The sequence below is a fragment of the Anopheles funestus genome, chromosome 3RL (genome assembly GCF_943734845.2).
Source record: "Anopheles funestus chromosome 3RL, idAnoFuneDA-416_04, whole genome shotgun sequence".
Classification (NCBI taxonomy): Eukaryota; Metazoa; Arthropoda; class Insecta; order Diptera; family Culicidae; genus Anopheles; species Anopheles funestus.
The window spans coordinates 16,775,165-16,793,317 of NC_064599.1; the positions used below are offsets into that span (position 1 = coordinate 16,775,165).

At 40.6% G+C, this 18,153-nt stretch overlaps 2 protein-coding genes across 2 annotated transcripts; both read left to right on the forward strand.

Moving 5' to 3' along the window:
• Positions 1–1,904: 1,904 nt before the first annotated feature.
• On the forward strand, positions 1,905–7,670 carry LOC125770363 (uncharacterized). The gene is made up of 2 exons (XM_049439853.1): positions 1,905–2,220; positions 6,956–7,670. Exon 2 carries the CDS (start codon positions 6,960–6,962, stop codon positions 7,386–7,388), a length of 429 nt encoding a protein of 142 aa, XP_049295810.1. The 5' UTR covers positions 1,905–2,220; positions 6,956–6,959; the 3' UTR covers positions 7,389–7,670.
• Positions 7,671–10,305: 2,635 nt separating this feature from the next.
• Positions 10,306–15,717, forward strand: LOC125772418 (uncharacterized). The gene is made up of 6 exons (XM_049444121.1): positions 10,306–10,587; positions 10,658–11,698; positions 11,757–12,049; positions 12,110–12,302; positions 13,521–14,561; positions 14,625–15,717. The coding sequence occupies exons 1-6, from the start codon at positions 10,363–10,365 to the stop codon at positions 15,069–15,071; spliced, it is 3,240 nt and encodes a 1,079-aa protein (XP_049300078.1). The 5' UTR covers positions 10,306–10,362; the 3' UTR covers positions 15,072–15,717.
• The last annotated feature ends 2,436 nt before the right edge of the window (positions 15,718–18,153 follow it).

Consider the following 18,153-nt stretch of genomic DNA (forward strand, 5'->3'; position numbering starts at 1 on the left):
ATGTCACCACTTCAGCACTGTCGCCCTGTTCCCTATTGTCCTCGACGCCAACAAAACAATGAAGATGAAGTATCGCGCTTCCTGGCTACTATTTGATCTTTGTTTCTGTAAAGCTCTAGATAGAGTTACATGCGTATGGTTTGTGAAGTCGTTCCGACGGTGGAAAGGACTATCATTCGTAGCTAAAGATACGCGTCGTTTGCAGTTGACCTTCGGCTTTTGCAATTCTGTCTCGGACAGTATGTTGTGTGCTTGCTCCGTTGCATGATTTATTGTGGATTGTTCCCGATTTGATGCATTGCTCTAAGCCACATTGATGTTACACACGAATCGATTTGATGTTACAGTCTATAAATCGTACCTTACTAGCTTACCACAACGAGCGAGAACTTGCTTCGGAACTTGGCAAATGTAATTAAATGATAAGAAAACACTTTTCCACTTCCTTGTTTGCTTGTTTAAAGTTGTACCAGCTAAAGCTAGGAAAGGGAGAAACAAACAGCAAATGAAAACAATCGTTCAATTCACAGTAAGGGAACAAAACTTTCCCCTTTCAGACGCCATTCGTGAAAGTTGTTTAAGTGTGCTGCGTACGATGCGGTAGCAATTATGGCATTTATAGCTGTTTGCGAGATAATGATAACATGATTGCTTCTTAATAGCTTTGCAAGTGTTCACTAGAAACGGGAACTATAAAAAAGAAAAGCATTACAAATGATAAAAAGAAATTAAAATATAAAAAAGAAACTCAAAGCTGATCCAATGAACGACTTGGCGTCTCCATTGAAAAAGCTGGATTGAAGTTTAAAGTTTCGATAACCGATTAATCATTTTAATAATTATTGAAGCAATGTTTAAAAATAAAAAAACAGTAAACAAAACAGAAAAGTTTTATACCTTAGAATATCTTTCGAAATTTATTTTCCACTCTATCGCAATTGCAGACCAACATTCAACAATATTGACGAATGGTTTTTAAATAATTTTCTAATGAATTTCATGATGACGTAAGTTAAAACAAAATTATCCAAATATAAAAAAAAATATTATTTATAGTTTAAGATTAGTACAATTTATTATTAGAACATAGTAACAATTTAGCTTTAAAACGAAACGTTAAATTTAATTACAAATAAATAAACGCAAGACAAGTGAAATAAAATTACCCTACAAAACCCTCTAAAAACTTGTTTTTCTTTTATACCTCTTTTAGCAAGGATAACCGTTATTAAAACAGTGCTGACTCAACTCAAAACTATTCAATACGAAAAACATTTTAGCACAGTCATCAGCACGGCCCACGAACGAAATCGCACACACGGTGACAAATGATTTTCCCGCGTGTGAAATGAATCCACCATTTGATTTACTATCGCCAGTTTGACGTACCACACATCTATTGCACCGCAAGGCAACACACAAAATGAAAGCCGACGAACTGCAACCATTTGTTTATTGGCCTTCCCATTGCTTGTACAAATTTCTGCACGGCAGAAAGTAAAAGTAAACAAAGTGGGTACGTTAAGCAACGCCAGAATGTCTTCATCTTTGGCGCTAATTGGGGTTCATCAAGTTCTCGCTCTCTCCCGCTTGAGGTTGTTTTGCTACGGGTTCAGCTCAATCAACTAGCGGTTGGCCTGCCGTACAACTTATGTGAGATGACAACGAATCATCATACCATTTGTCCTAAACATAACTATGATGATTCAGTTCAATGTAATGCCTTTCCCCCCTTTCGTGGGGTTCAGTTCGGTCCGCTTCGGTACGATACCCAAAACAAGCAACAATTTTGCAACAAATCACTGAGTTAGCGAGAGGATCGTGTTTGCAGGGTTGTCACAGCATCAGTACGTGTGCATTGATCGACGATTGTTGTCTCTGGTCGAAGCGATGCTTTAAAAGATCGCGATCGTCGTCCACGAAAGCAAACGCAGATACCGTTGCGTCGTGAGAGGAACACCACGAAGGCTATTTTTGTGCGTCTCGTATTGTATATTGTTCGTGTTCGCGAGAGACAGCGAGGAGGGTTTTTTTCTTCTTGCGTATACGGTGATTGTGACGATTGCGAGACGACTTAACGTGCCGGGAAGCTAACCGCGAATCGATTGCCGGTTGCGAACCAGTCTGAGTTATACCGTGCACGGGAAAGGAACAGCACAGCTGCAAGCAGTTAAAGCCGTTTTTATTTTAGTGAAGGAATCTCTACTTTGAAGTTTGAAGGTGAGTGGATCTTTTTGTCTGTTTGAAGGGTTTAATAATTGAAGAAATCGAATGTGATGTGTTTGGTGCGGTGTTAGAAGATTGGTGATGATTGGAGTGAAGGTGAAAGCAATTATATTTGTATTATTTCAAACAAATTGGATACAAAGTGGCTAGAATGGAATAAAACTTTAGTTGAAAATTAACTAAAAAAAGTGTGATATATTGAAGACGGCAATATGGTTTTGGTTGCAATAGGAAATTGTTTAAGTTGAATTAAGTTGTGCTTAAACATACATATATGTATGTTATTTCTATAATTTAATTTTCTTTAAAATAACTACCAAGAGTGTCTACTTTTCGCAATTATTTTCTTTATGTTTTAACAATGAAATTCAACTTCCGCTTTAGTGTTATAAATTAAGCGAAAAAAAATCAATTTTTGATTACAATGGAAATGCAACACCAATAACCATTTGAACAAAAAAAAACTCTGATAGTACAATCTGAAACTGACTTTGATAAGCCTAACCTAAATTGCAACATTCATTACCATTCATTCCGTCTTATCACACAAAGTGATTCACCTTGAGTTGTGATTCAAAAGTGCAAAAGAACCATCCAAACAGGTTCGGTCGCGAATCTTATCATATCGCGCGATTAAAAGAATGGGATTATTGATTTAAAAAAAAGCAGAAGTGCACTCAATGATACATGATACGTACTAATTTTGTAGCAGCAAGCATGTATAGTGTACATAGAATGAAAAAAAATCACATTTACGCGTACAATGGCAAACGCCTTCGAAACATGTCGCGTCTGGTTAATGTCTGGCGCTCTATATGATTGCCCTAACAGTAGAACGGTGTGGGTAATGAAAAGAAGAGGAGAGAGTTGGTTGGTCATAAATTAAAACACCCACCAACATGCAAATTGCACTTGCGCCTTGCGAAGTTATAAAAATAATAAAAAAAAGCGAACTTCTAGTGGCCGGGTGCATTTTTGAATTACATATTAATTAAGCGTAGTTTAAGCAGCTGATGATGGTTCGCTTAGTGCGGAACGAGTTTTTCGAGCATTCTTTCCTCTTATGTGTATGTGTGTGTATGTGTGGGTTGGGTGTAAAGGGTTTGGAATCTGATGCCCAGAAACGCACAGACGTGGTGGGTTTCAGATGTCGCGCCGGCTGAGTCACGTCTCGTCTGTTTCCGGTGCTATGATCTTATCCTATCGTCCTGCTCATTTGCTTGTGGCATTCATTTTCGGACAGTAAGGGATGATTCATGGGTTTGATGCCCTTGCTGCAACCACGCCGAACACGATCAATTCGCGTGACTACTACTCAAAACAATTCCGGTTCAATTGGCAAGACTCAGTAACTGCAGCTTCCGCACAAGTGATAGGGTGCGCCAACACGAAAACTGATCATGGAAGTTATTGCAAAAGGTCTCGGCAAAATGCAAAAACCTGTATGTGATGGCAGTATTTTTATTGCATTAAATCGTATCATTACCATTACGCGGAAACCAGGTTGTAATACGTGCGCCCCCGGACGAAGAATTATGTTGGCGAATATTTTATCGCCACTTTTTTACGCGGTAATGATCGTACGAGACCAGGTACTGATTTGATGTGGAAGGTAGCACGGGTTGGAAAGGTGGTGATATCATTTCTGACACCTTCTGGTTGCGTAGGAACGGTCCGAATGGGACCTAAAACACATGGAATCGAATTTATTGCGCCAGGTGGTCAGTGTTAATGGAAGCAGGACCCCAGCCAGCTGTTGCCTTGCGATGATATTATTGGGTGCTTTGCAAAGTTTTGACCGTTGGTCACTGTTTATTGGTGGTAAATAAGATTATTTATAAGTATTTTATGGTTTTAAAGTTAATTCTTCTTCTCAGTTGTATATGAGATTCGTGCAAATTGGCTTGAAGTCATTTTGCCACTTTTGATTATAAAATTGAGGAAGTATTGTTAACATTACTCTTTTTTTTTTATTCATAAAGAACGGCCTGGCCGTATTGCTAACATTACTCTTTATTAACAGAAAAAATAAATAATATTGGAAAAAATACACAAGAATGATCCTAAAAGTAAATAAACCAAAAAATAAATTTTAATTGCAACTCCAACGAATCAAAAAGCTAACAGAAAAGTTCGAAAGTGATCAAAAAAATTTATTAAACTAAAATAATTTCCCATCCTATAGCATTGTAGTGTAATCATGCATTTAGAAGAAGAGAAAAAACATTCATTTTATTTCATGTTCATACACCATTAGCATCGTTTTTAAGCCGCTGTTTTATTTATTATTCACATGCATGTAGTAAAGCCACAAAAACGTTTTGTTCGGATTACATTTGTAAAAGTGATGGAACATGGAACATTTCATACCACGTACAATAGACTCGGTCGTCCTTTAAATTCTTTTTTTTTGTGGTAAACATTCAACAATTAAAGGAAAGGTTTTCTCTTTAGTTTGCTGTTTGCTTTACGTTTGTTTTTCTGTTTCCTTTTGGTAATTTTTTTCACATACAGCTGAGGAAATGCTATGTAAATGGCTCTTCTGGTAAAAAAAAAGACATAACATATGGAGTTTGTTTTTGCTACCAGTTCGCTTATGAAAACGACAGTTCTCATGCAAAATGTCTTCAGGATAGTTTTTGTAACACTTACAAATAAATTTGAGCGCAGAAAAGGAACAGTTTAAGAGCTTTGCAAAATTCGTAAGATTTTAATTTTTAAATTATGTTTTTCCGCAAAATTTAATGCTTCCCAACTCACAATTCTCGCATCATTTCGCACCTCATTTAGATAATTCATTTTTTTTTACGCAAGAACGTTGATTATAATTGATGACATTTTGCTACCGAAATTACCGACCACCACCCATGGTGAAGGTGAAGTGTTTCATAAACTCGCCTTTTGTTTATGAACAGCGCGCATGTATGTAAAACCTTCTTGTGTATCATCGTCGACCAACCAGCACGGTGGTGTAGGACTTTTTTTCCCTCTGTCTCTCGCGCCAAATTCATTTTCACGAAACAATTTTAATGTTTCGCCGTTTTGCTGTCTGTTCCGTCTGCCGCCGGTTCTTCTACATATGCAGTTATATTAACCTCACGGACCGTGTACAATTTATAATGCTTCAAAGCACGGGATGTTGGTTTTACCACGCATTACTCGTTAGGGGTTTTAGTACGGTTCGTAGTGTTTCGTGCCGTGGTCAAGCACAATGGTAGGAAGAAAGAAGTTCTCGAAACGGGGGAACATACCAAATGAACGACATATGTTACGGGCTGTCACTCCGGTCAGAGGCACGATCGTGTGGAATGTTCTGTCCACACAATTAGGCCTCATTTTGCGTACCTGTGAAGCAGCGTGGGGGAGATAGTTGTTTCTAAAACAGGGTGAAATGTTTGGTTTGAAGAGCTTGGAAATGTGATGAATTTTTGTTCCAACAAACCTCCCGAAGAAATTAAGCAGAATATTCCTAATGCAAAACGATCTACTCATTACCATTTTTCACCTCGTAGCAACAGGTTTTCAAATTCTGATGCACTTCAATTTAGATGCATTCTATTGTAATTAATTCTTACTCTATTTTACTTTTCGTTCAACGTTTCCTCCAAGGGGAAAAGCGATCCACTCTTGTTCCTTTCTCTGTCACACTCTGTCCGATTCGTATTAACCTTTTTTATTCACTTTTCACCTTTAGCGAAAGGAAAAGAAATTACTTTTGCAAAAAAATGTAACCAATGACACCGTTTTAAAATCAATTTCTGCTCATTGTTTACTTCCTTACGTTGGCACTTACGCTGGTCCCATGTTTCTCTTTCCTTACCAAACAAACATCCGTTTAATTAATGCCACCCATTCGACACGTAATTGAACCCAATTAATTCAAATTAAACACACACAAACCTGATGACTAATATCGTCCCAGAAATTAAAAAATGCCATAACACACCCTCTTGAACGTCTACGCTTTCCAAAGTCCTTGACACGATCGGTTCCCCGTTCTGATCGGTATACTTACAAAAGCAGGTTCGTTTGCATCGTACAGAAAAGTAAATAAACAATGTATGGTGGAAAACAAAAAAGCACCCCTTGATGGGGAAAAAGGAAAGAAAAGGGTCAACAACATGACCTCTCCGATTTAAGTATCAGGCAGCGTTAAAGGAAAAACATCATTTCTCATCATCATCTCATCGGGTTAGGAATTAGGAAGGGATGATTCGTACTAGTTTTACCCTGGCGCGTACCGGGCCAAAAGACAACGGAATGAGTCCGCTTTTACACGTTTTTTTTTTTGGTGGAGGAAGACTAAGGAAAAGTGATGAGCGAAAACAGAAACTCGGAAAGGGTAATGGAAGCGGAGAGTGGTTTAAAAATAACGCCCTCGTGGTAGAGACACGGTATGCATGTTTTCCCGGATTTTCCCAGCTATCCGAGTCATCCGTGTATGGTTCACTCTTACACACGAAGAGTTTCGCTCTCTGTTTCTTTCTCTCTCTCTCTCTCTCTCTCCTAGTCACACCATTTAAGTGTCCGTTGATGGAAGAATAGAAAATGAACGATCGAGAGGTGAGGAATTCCACTCGTTCAATCGCCAATATAGATTTTTAACGTTTGCCGCACATGTGTGGGCTACAGCCGCCAAACATAACCTCAATCGATTTCAAATTTTGACAGAACTAGGTGCAAATGATTTTAAATTTTCCCCCTGTTCCCTTCTTTTCTGTTTTAACAGCACCATGGCCCTAGCCGAGAACACCACCAAGACGGAAATGACGCTGACGGAAACCTCGACGCCCGTCATCTCGAAGGAGGTGATCACCGAACGTACGGCGGACGGTGTATCGGAGAAGAACGTCACCCAGTCCAAGAGTTACGGTTCGGCCAGCGAAAAATCCATGGTTGAAGAGTCGGCCAACTCGATCACGAAGAAGCACGAAAAGTCCGAATCGGCATTCGCGTCGGAGCGCAGTGTAACGGAGTCGGTATCGGACGGTGGCGCACTTGCCTCTTCACTGCTGTCTTCCTCATCGCTGGTCAGTTCCGTCACGAGCAGTAAGGTGGTGTCGTCCTCGTTCAGCTCGTCCACCTCATCGTCCATCTCGTCTTCGATGAAATCCTCATCGTTCGATTCCAGTACCGCGATCGATGAGTTCTTCAAGAACTGAACCATCGGACGGTACAGTGCGTTCGCCTTGTGATCACTATTATGATACCATTATGATTTAATTTGTAACGTTTCAAATTCAAACAATTTAAGCATGTTTTGTTTCCGCCACAAAACAAACCATCGTTTCGTTTCGCTCGTCTAGTACAAGTTGAATGTACAAGCTCATCTGTCGTCTGTCTGTTCGAAAAGATCAACAAAACATAACTTCATCGTTCGCATCAAACAATGTGTTCGGAATAAAATAAGAATAAAGGAAACAAATTTCAAACACAAAACCAAACAGGGATTTTTTTTCCGCTGGGGTTTTTCACTATACATCGAGATCAAGGACAATCCAAACGACAACTCATGCTACCGACCATAACGTTGAGCGAAAAAACAAAACGCAAACATTGTGCTAAAATTACTCCCGAAACTCCAAGATACCGTGCAATAAAACAAACACCTAAAACGAATCGATTGGGTTTGTGCAAAAAACGGTTTTAGGGTTTTTGCAGCTCAACGTGTTGGTTGTTTTTTTTATACGATTTACCTTGCAGCGGTATTAATTTTCATACTGTTCTGTGCGTTCCGTACAACTACTGTCTCCATCACCTGTGCATCCATCCACACCGTATCGCAGGTAAGATGCGCCATGTAGTATTGAAATTCCCCGTTCCTTTACTAATGGTAGAATGGTGAATTTGATAGTTAAAAATAGCTTTATCCACAGCAGTGAGGAGGACAACAATGCGCTTCAACGCGAGATGATACTCTGATGCTCTGATGCACAACGTACATTGGCCACAAGGCGTACGGATTGCCGCTAATGGAGCGTGATGAAGTCATCCGAAATTTTGCACCATTCAATGTCGTAGAATGGATTGCATCTAATTGTTACGGACGGGATGAGGTTTTTCGTGAAACAATTTCGAGGATTGCCATGAATAATGCGCCTTATAAATATTCCAAACGATACAAAAAATAACTATAGGAAAAAAAATGATATAAATTTCGTTCGTTTTCCTCGGTTACATTCGCCTGTGCATATGCAACATATTTAATGAATCGCGATCGCAATATTAGAGATTGCATACTTTCAGGCGTTACGTATCATTTACACAACCCGGCGATTACCTTAAAGGGATATTATTTAAAATTTCAATATTAAATAACATTAAAAGCTCAAACAGATTCATAACAATTTCCCATATTCAAATCAACGGCTGGGCCCTTTTTTCCATCGTCTAAAATCCCTCCAAGAAACCGCAATAAAAAAAATATTGCTAACGAAAATTGCAATCATTTTACAACCCAAACCACAAAAACTTCCAATCCCACTTGAACTTCTGTGCCTGAAGTTCCATAATCTTTCCACCGATCATAACTCTTCGCTGGTCGTACAAGTGGCTGGACAAGTTGTTACCTTCACGATGCTGTATAGTGTGTTAGATGGTTTGGATAATATAAACTGTCACCACAAACCACCGACCAGAAACCATCGCCTATAAAACCGTCCCATCCGAACTGATCGCAAGTGACAACGGTGGTTTTTGGTAGGGAATCGTTCAGCAGTGAACCATAAAGTAACACAAATGGCAGAAGTTCGCTTTAACTTTTCGACCTCAACCTTCTGCGGGTACGGAATTGTTCCATTTATGGGACAGAAGACCAGCAGGACAAAACTAAACAAGGTCAGGAGTATCAACTGGCTGCTTATACTACCATGATATATCGACTTCCCTGGATGATGGTTCTACTTTCATAAAAGGCTATTCAATCGAACGGACATTACTGCTGTCTTTTAATATTCTCCCTTGTCCCAAAGAAAAGTTCGAACGAAAGTGAACTCCATATATACGTTCGGAACCGTTCGCTCTCCGTGATTTTCATGACGCTCGGTCTAATTGGACGCTGGGTGGAGTAAGTCCTATTCCTTCTTACCGTACCTCGTTATCCCATTTTCCTTTTTCACGTATCTTCCCATGGAGCCACCCAACATAACACCAATGATAGATACAATGTAGGACAAAGTCATAAAGTTACTGTGACAACCAAATACCACCTTTTGTTTCTTAAGGATAAAATTAGTGTGTCATCATATTTGGTTTGCTTTTTCTCCTGCACCAAATGCTCTAGATCGCAAAACTGCTTACTGTGAAAGGAAGTTCGATCTGAAAATAGTAATGTTTAATTTTTTTGGATTTTGTTTTTGTGGTTTTTTAGAGGACTTTTTCATCGGATGTTTTAAATAATTAGAGATGTAACTAATGATATGTCTAAGTGAGCTGTAACCTTTAACATAAATTTAGCTAATACTTTATGAAAAAAAAAAACAATAAGTTAGGGTTAATTTTCGTTGAAGTAAAATCACAAATCAAAAATGGAAGAACGCGTACAAGTTCAAACAACCAATAGTATGCAAGCTCGTAAGCAAGCTCTCGTGGACATCAGGTTGTATGCAATCGCTTGTGCTCAAGATGTTTCAGTTTCCATTTTGTTCCTGCCTCGACTATCTTTAGCATGCAGTGGATGCTGTTTTACAGCACAAAACCCATTTATAAATAGAGTTTAGTGTTAAATTTACAACATTTCATACATAATTTATTTACTCTATTTGTCAAAACAATTTAATCCTGCACCAAATATTCCATATTTTTATTGTTATGCCAGCAACGTTCAAATTACAAACATAAAACAAATAAACCCTGTGTGATTGTGCAAACAAATCCGCACAAATGATGTTGCATGTGTTGGTTGACTATCTCATCTGTAGCTGCGTTTGTTTTGCATTAACAAGAACGTTTTGCACATTTCCATATGGACTCGGGAAGTCCATCCTACGGGGACCGGTTATCACTTTTAGAATGCAATTTAAAGCCTCTCCTTGTGAAGGTGAGAGTGTTTGCGTTGTGTCGTTTGAAATTTAAAACAACAGCCTGTTTCTAGCAGCTCGATCACCGATCGATCATGGGAAACGGTGCTAGTATGCAATGGGACACCGTACCGTGATGCGGCTACTACTCTCGATCAGTGTCTTCCTGGCCGGTTGGCCTTCGCTGTTCGTTTTTGTTACGGGGCAACTGAAACATCCACGCGTTTGTACGGAAGATGGCTGCGTGTTAGGAACATCCATGACCGATACGACGAATATCAGATTTGATGCATTCGTTGGCATTCCTTATGCGCAACCACCGGTTGGAAAGCTTCGCTTTAAGGTGAGTACAAATGTGCTTCAAACTGTATGAACAAAGCATCCGATGAACAGTTTCGTCTTGATTGCGCCAGAAACCTCAACCGATTGAACCATGGACGGGCGATTACAATGCTACCGATAGCAAACCGGCCTGTCTGCAACAATCGTTCCTACTTCCTGGTCAACCCATCGTTGGAGATGAGAACTGTCTGTATTTGAACGTTTATCGTCCGAAACGTAACGCTAGCCAACCGCTTCCGGTCATGGTGTTCATTCACGGTGGAGGATATTTTTTCGGGTCTGCCGATCCGCAACTGTACGGACCTGAGCGTATATTGGCAACGAAGAAAGTCATCCTCGTGACAATCCAATATCGGTTGGGAGTCTTTGGATTCCTTTCCACCGGTGATGCTCAGGCAACGGGCAACTCTGGAATGCTCGATCAAGTGATGGCCCTGAAATGGGTAAACCGAAATATAGGTTTCTTCGGTGGAGATGCACAGTCAATGACACTGTTCGGTGAAAGCGCTGGTGGTGCCTCGGTACAGCTGCACATGATGAGTCCACTCAGTACGGGACTGTTCCAACGAGCGATCATTATGAGCGGAAGTGCTCTAGCGGTGTGGAGCTTACCGATAGAGGATCCACTTATGTTGGCCCGCAAACAAGCGAAACTGGTTGGTGTATCCGAGGCTGATGAGCTCACAACGGCTGAGCTGGTGGGTATACTACAGTTTCTCGATGCAAAAGTGCTTACCGCCAGTATGCCGTACCTTCGGACTTGGTTCGAGCATCCGATCGTCATGTACCGTCCTACGGTTCAGGGTGCTTTCATCCCGGAGGAGGAACGCTTTTTACCGGACGATCCAAGAAAGCTGTGGGCTGCAGGTCGTTACATGGACATTCCCATTATGATCGGCACGGTACAGAACGAGGGTGCAGTTGTATCACTTTCCATACTACACAACGAAACGATTCGATCGCAGTTTAATGAAAATTTGACTGAGCTTTTAACCCCTGTTGCAGCCCTTAATGGGACAGCAATGGTTGTGGAGCAACTTAAAGGACGCTACTTTCCGACTACTTCCGGAAGTAGTTGGATAAATGAAGATAATGGAGATCAGTTTACAGAGGTTTGTTGTTGAGGTGTACTACAAAGCATAAATACTAACGAGAGTTCATTTTTTGCAGATGATGTCAGATGCGTTGATCAAATATCCTACTATAAAGACACTTCAGGAGTACACCAACTCCAACGATACAAGCTGTCGTGAAACAACGCTTTATTCGTTCGAATTCAATGGACGCCACTCGTTCTCGTCGCTTTACATACAATCGAACGCAAGCCGTGGTGTTTGCCATCAGGATGAACTACTATACCTATTTCGCATGATCGATCTTTTCCCGGACTTTCCGCCAGATTCCCCAGAAAGTGAAATGTGCAACGTATGGACGGAATACCTGGTCAACTTTGCTGTCGAAGGGTAAACATACGCATACATATCCTTATTTTACAGTATTTTACACACTTTTTTACTTTCCAGAACGACCCAAGATCCTGCCGGATCTTGCAAAAAGCGCATCAAGATGGTAAAGTTCGAAAATGCAAAATCCACTTCAGAAGATGCTTCATCATCGGCCGTTTCGATGTCGAGTGGAAGTGGATTGAGTAAGGAACTGGAAGAGATGCACGACTTTTGGAGTACGCTTTATAGCACTTCTTACATTGCGTATCATTAATCATCGAGTTAATATGGTTAAGAATGGTTTGAATCTATTTTAAAATGTTACAATAAATCAGCAACAATCGTTATGTACTAAGGCAATTACACAATGCCCAATTTTTGCTCGATCTTCCTTAAACTGTTCAACCCAGGACAGTCCATTAGTACAAGGTTTAGAAAGAATGTATAGTTCCACTCAAAAATCATCCCGTATGAATTTTGAGAGCGCTTTACCGTTCTCGATAAACGCATGCAACGGTCATGTCCATGTCCCAAATGTCTGGAACAGCAATCCAATCGGAGTGTCGCAACGACGGTATCCGTCAGGATGTGACGATGCAAACGGGCACTGAATAATTCATCTGTACTTGTGATTTATGTATGCAGTTTCGCTTTACCTACATATGTTTTAAAGAGAATTTTCATCTCCAAAAAGGGGCGGACCTTGTTCGTGACACCAGAAAGTGGGCCATTGACAGTGAATGTTATACAACCAGGTAATTCTAGATTCGTTTCGTACTATTTTTAGTACTACTTGTACCAAAGAATACCAATGCAATATACGGCATCAAATTATTCGGTTTGAAGTTGTCCAAATCGAAAGCAAAGTCTGCATCTGCTGAACCAGTTTGAGTTAACAAAAAACGAAATTTGTTTATCGGTCCAGTTTTACCAACTGTCGATGCAACCTTGAAAGAAAGCAGTCGCGGAGGATGAACTTTAATTTCAACATTGACGCACAAGGAGAAAGGACAACAATCGAAAGACTAGTTACTGAACCACTAACATCATAAAAATAATGTTAAAAAACAGAAGGAGTAGTGAAAGTGATACCAATGCTTGGTATAAAAGACCTCACGATCAAGACGATTCGTTTTAGTGCAGTCGAAACAGCTACTGTGGCAAGAACTGGGATTGTGTATTGCGACATGAAACGAAGTAAAACTAACCTCAAATGTGCACTTACTCTATTACTATCAATTGGAGTGTTTGACGTCAACTGGCTAAGAGGTGCTAAGGCTCATGCAACGGAGTCCTTTGTGTGTATAAGAGATGGTTGTTTGCAAGGGACAGTAATGGAAATTGGAGACGGTGTGTCATATCCAGCTTTTTTCGGAATTCCATTCGCCAAACCCCCTGTTGGCGAGTTACGGTTTGCGGTGAGAAAGCAATTAAGCGAATTGAATTGTGAAATTGAGTGATTCCTTTAATTGTTTCCATTTCCATATAGAACCCACAACCGAACGATCCGTGGGAGGGTACATACGATGCATCAAGACCGAAGAATGCCTGCATCCAGAAGGTTTCGCTTGTCCCGACTGCACCCATGTTTGGTACGGAGGATTGTCTGTATCTGAACGTGTTCGCCCCGGTGATTGGGGTACGGCAATCGAAACTCCTTCCTGTGATGGTGTACATTCACGGTGGTGGATTCTTGTACGGTTCAGCCCAACCAGAACAGCGTGATCCATCAAGGTTTATGTCCACCCGTAAGGTGATCGTCGTAACGTTCCAATATCGGCTCGGTGTGTTTGGATTCTTCTCAACCGGTGATCGTGCTGCGCCAGGTAACTTCGGCATGAAGGATCAAGTAATGGTACTGCGCTGGGTGAAGAAAAACATCAAAGCGTTCGGTGGCGATCCTCATCGGGTTACCATCTTTGGTGAAAGTGCCGGTGGTTCCAGTACGCAGTTTCACTTGCTGAGTCCGCTTAGCCGTGGGTTGTTCCATCGCGCAATCACCATGAGTGGCAGTGCACTTTCGAGCTGGAGTATCCCGATCGAAAATCCGCTCCGTTTGGCACGCAACCAGGCGAAAGTTCTCGGCATACCGAACGCGGATGAACTTTCGACGGCGGAACTGGTCGAGCAGCTTCGTCGCGTGGATGCGGCCGAACTGACGGCTAGCGTCGAGTTGTTAAAGCTGTGGGACATTCATCCCATCACATTGTATCATCCCGTTGTGGAACCACCGGAAGAACCGAACCCTTTTCTGGCGGAAGACCCTAGTGCTGTCTGGCGTCGAGGTGATTATGCAAGTGTTCCCTGGCTGACGGGAAGCATACCGAACGATGGTTCGATCGTCACACAAACGATCTATCGGAACGGTTCTCTTATAGAGGATTTGGATGAGAACTTCACCAAACTTTTGCCACTCATACTGCGAACTCGTGTGACGAAGGATAAGCTCGTACGGTTGAGGAAACGCTTCCTTAAGAAAACTCCATCGATAAAGTGGGTTACCAACGATAACTATGCTGAAATCACCAAAGTAAGATCACTTAGCAATTATACCGCATCTGGTTAGTTATTAAAATAACTTCAATTCTTTCAGATGTTCTCCGAAGCTTGGTTCCTGTATCCGATGGTGAAGAGCATCAAGCAACATTTAGACAATCGAAAGCATACTCCGACCAGCATCTACTCTTTTCAGTTTCGTGGCCGGTATTCATTCTCGAAGTTGTTCACCGGTTCAGATACATCGTACGGTTTAAGCCATCCCGACGAGATGATCTACCTCTTCAATATGCCACTGTTCTTCCCTGAGTTTCCCGTAGGATCGCCTGAAGAGGAAATGGCTAAGCTATGGGTAAAGTTTCTCGTAGATTTCGCCACTAACGAACTGGCCGGTACGGAGGGCACGTGCGTTGGTGCAAAGTGTGACATTGTCACGTTCAGCAATACGTACAATCCATACTTCCCGGTGAGCAGAAAGATTACCCAAGGTTTGGATGAGGAGATGTACACGTTTTGGAAGACTTTCTTCGAGGACATATCTTAAGTAATGCGATGAAGTTTGTAGGTTAAATGTTACGGTTAACGCGGTCAATTCATTAATTTATTAGAAAACCGACGAATTTAGCTCTGTTTGTTATGCTTCACACTAAATGGTTTGTAGCCAATTTTCACTCATTACTGTGCCGGCCGGTAAAACATTCTTATCAAACTTACACCATCGGTGGTTTGTAAACAAAACAAAAATCTACTCCACTCAAACAAAACAACATGCTGCTACACGTGCAAACTCACCAGGGTCAGGAGAATGGTTTGCGCAGCGTCCCAGGCCAAAAAGTGATCGCGATTCGCATTTATCTTCGGTTCAACGGCATCAAATCACGCTCGGGGAAGGTTCAGCATTATCAGCACCAACACTAAAGCATGTCGATCGGCACACGTCCCAAGTGCCGGGATCGCAAGAACCAATCTTTGCGTGGCGTTTGAGTTTCGCATCAGCTGGGATTAGCGTTGATAAGGACTGTACCCGCTAGACATGCTGACGGCAGTTAATTTTATGCTAGAAATAGCGAAATATTCCCATCCTTATCACGTATTTACACATCGTAAGCGGAAAATGTAAATGTTTCGTTATATTTATGGAAAGATTACGTTGATGCGCTTGATTTGTAAACATACGTAGGTAAACGAAACTGTTATGTTTGATTTTTTTTATTTCTAGCTGTTTGTTGTTGTTTTGATTCTTCCTCGATCGTAGGATGAACTTTACAATAATTTTTGTTTATTTTTTTAATTGATATCTTTCTGCAGACAAAAAGCCAGGCAACAAATTAACAAATAAGCGAATGGATCACACAACCAGTATTACATTTTACTAATCGACAATTCAAAATTTATTTTGAATATTTATGCTTTTTTAGTTGTTCTTTATTCACTAGAATGATTTTGAGAAATTAATTATTCTATTTTTTCAAGCACTTTTTGATTTTTTATGTAGGATTTTTTTTTCTTTAAACACGATGTTCGTCAGATTTTCTTTAAAGATGTAATTATGTATTTATTTTACTTGTTTCTATTAATATTACTTTCGTTGCATCTCATTTCATCTGATTCTTAACTCCTAACACATATGATCAAAAAAATCATATTGTTTTTTTCTCGTTTTCTTGTTCTCGTTCTCTTGTTATATTCTGTTACTTGTTTTATATCCCTTTAGCTTGTTATGTTTGCTGTTTTATTTTTTAGATTTATTTTCAACGTGTTTTGTTGACTTGTGTTAGTTGAATCAAAATGCTACATTCTACTAAAAATAGAATTATTGTTCACTGATAATGTTCTTGTGTAAATTCCTCATAAAATAAGCAAACCAAATACATATGTTATTGTGGTATGGTAAAACGCTTGCTATTCTAATAATAAACAATCCTTCAAAAGAGAAAGCATTTAAATGCGGCATCTTTATGCATTCCTGTGCCCATCTGCAATCGTAAAGCTTTGGACTGTTGCTCTCGTTTTCATCCCTGCTAGCCAGCGGCCAGACGACACGGGTTAAAGTTTAACGCCGCCAGCGACAGACGAAGTTACTGCGATCGGTAGCCGAAAATATATTTACGCTCAGTGAGTGTCGCCCCACTGCATATTGACTGCAGTTGTCAATGCAAGAACACAGTTACACAAGAAGAAAAAAAACCCTTAAAAACCAACCATCAACAAACCGATTCTGAATGACTGCTTCCGTCTCGCATTCACTACTTGCATCCTATCCTGTTGCCTCCCATGCGGATCGACAATGTCGCACTTTTGCTTTTCGTTTCCATTCGCGCACTGGACTGCAGTTCGCTGTGCATTGCCAATGCACGCGGCGTGCCGAAAATGTGGGTCAGTAATTTTGATGCATTATGCAAAGGGTAAAGAATTTGTTGCAAAAAAAAAGAATCAAACACAAACACATGCAAAACAGTAGGCGAAGAAAAGTGTGTATAAAGACCGGGAATAAATTGCAGACACTCGAAATCGAGCCCACATCCCGGGTAAGCTCTTCTGGGTGGGATGCAATTTTACGGTAAATTTGGACACCGTGGAAGGGTACACGCGCAAGTGTGGACAAACCTCTTTCAAGTGCTGCTGATGGCATGGATTGATCGTGCCAAATTTTTGGGGACACACTTATCCTTCAATTGAGAACACAGGAGAGGATCGGTTTGAAAACAGGTCAACAGGCCGGTCAACAAAGCTAACGTTTGCCATAATTAATTGCAATAAAAATACGAACTATAAACACTACAACTCTACACGCATTATTACGTTGAATGGCTTGCACTATGTTGGACCAAGAAACGTACTACATACAAACTAAGGTAGCAAAGACAAGGAGCAGATCGTTCAGGATTAATTTGTTAGTAAAATGCTGCTTGATATTCCCTCGTGCATGACATTTGCCATACGCACGCCAGTTTGTACGATCCCGAGGGGGTGCTGGGAGGAACTGGATCGCCTGCACCAAATGCACTTCATGTATGTGTGCATGAGGGAGTATGCAAAGAGACGGTGTAACGTTACACACAGAACCGAATCCCAGGGTGAACCAATCGAATGCTGCAATTCTCGACACCCGTCTACCCGTGTATAAAAGAAGCATCCTCCGGGAACGAATGCGACAGTAGGCTGGCATCGTGATCCTTTGATGCATGTAGTTGCATTTTGTATGCCCGTTTTGTGTCCTTCGTCGGTCGGAGGAGTTTCGGTCAGCGAAAGTGAAAGTGGTGACGTAAGTGGTTAGCTGACTATCGTCCGGATACGAGGTAGGTGAGTGCAATTTAAGCTTTTTTTTATTTTTTTTTTATTTGGGATGAAGCAGATGCAAGTAATTTAGATCATTGTATAGCAAAATTATTAGGATCGATGAGTCTATTTAGGGCCAGGATCATATCAGATTTTTACGCGAGAATTTTCCTTTGAATCTCGCTGTAAAATATTTTCCTTCGTACACTTTTTTTACACTACTTTTTATTTAATTGGAATGACATCTTGTAGTAAGAGATAGCAAGAGTTGAATGTTGAATAAATTTGGAATACGCAGCGTATCTTTTATTTTTATTATATTAAGTCATTTCTTAAAAAAAAAGTTA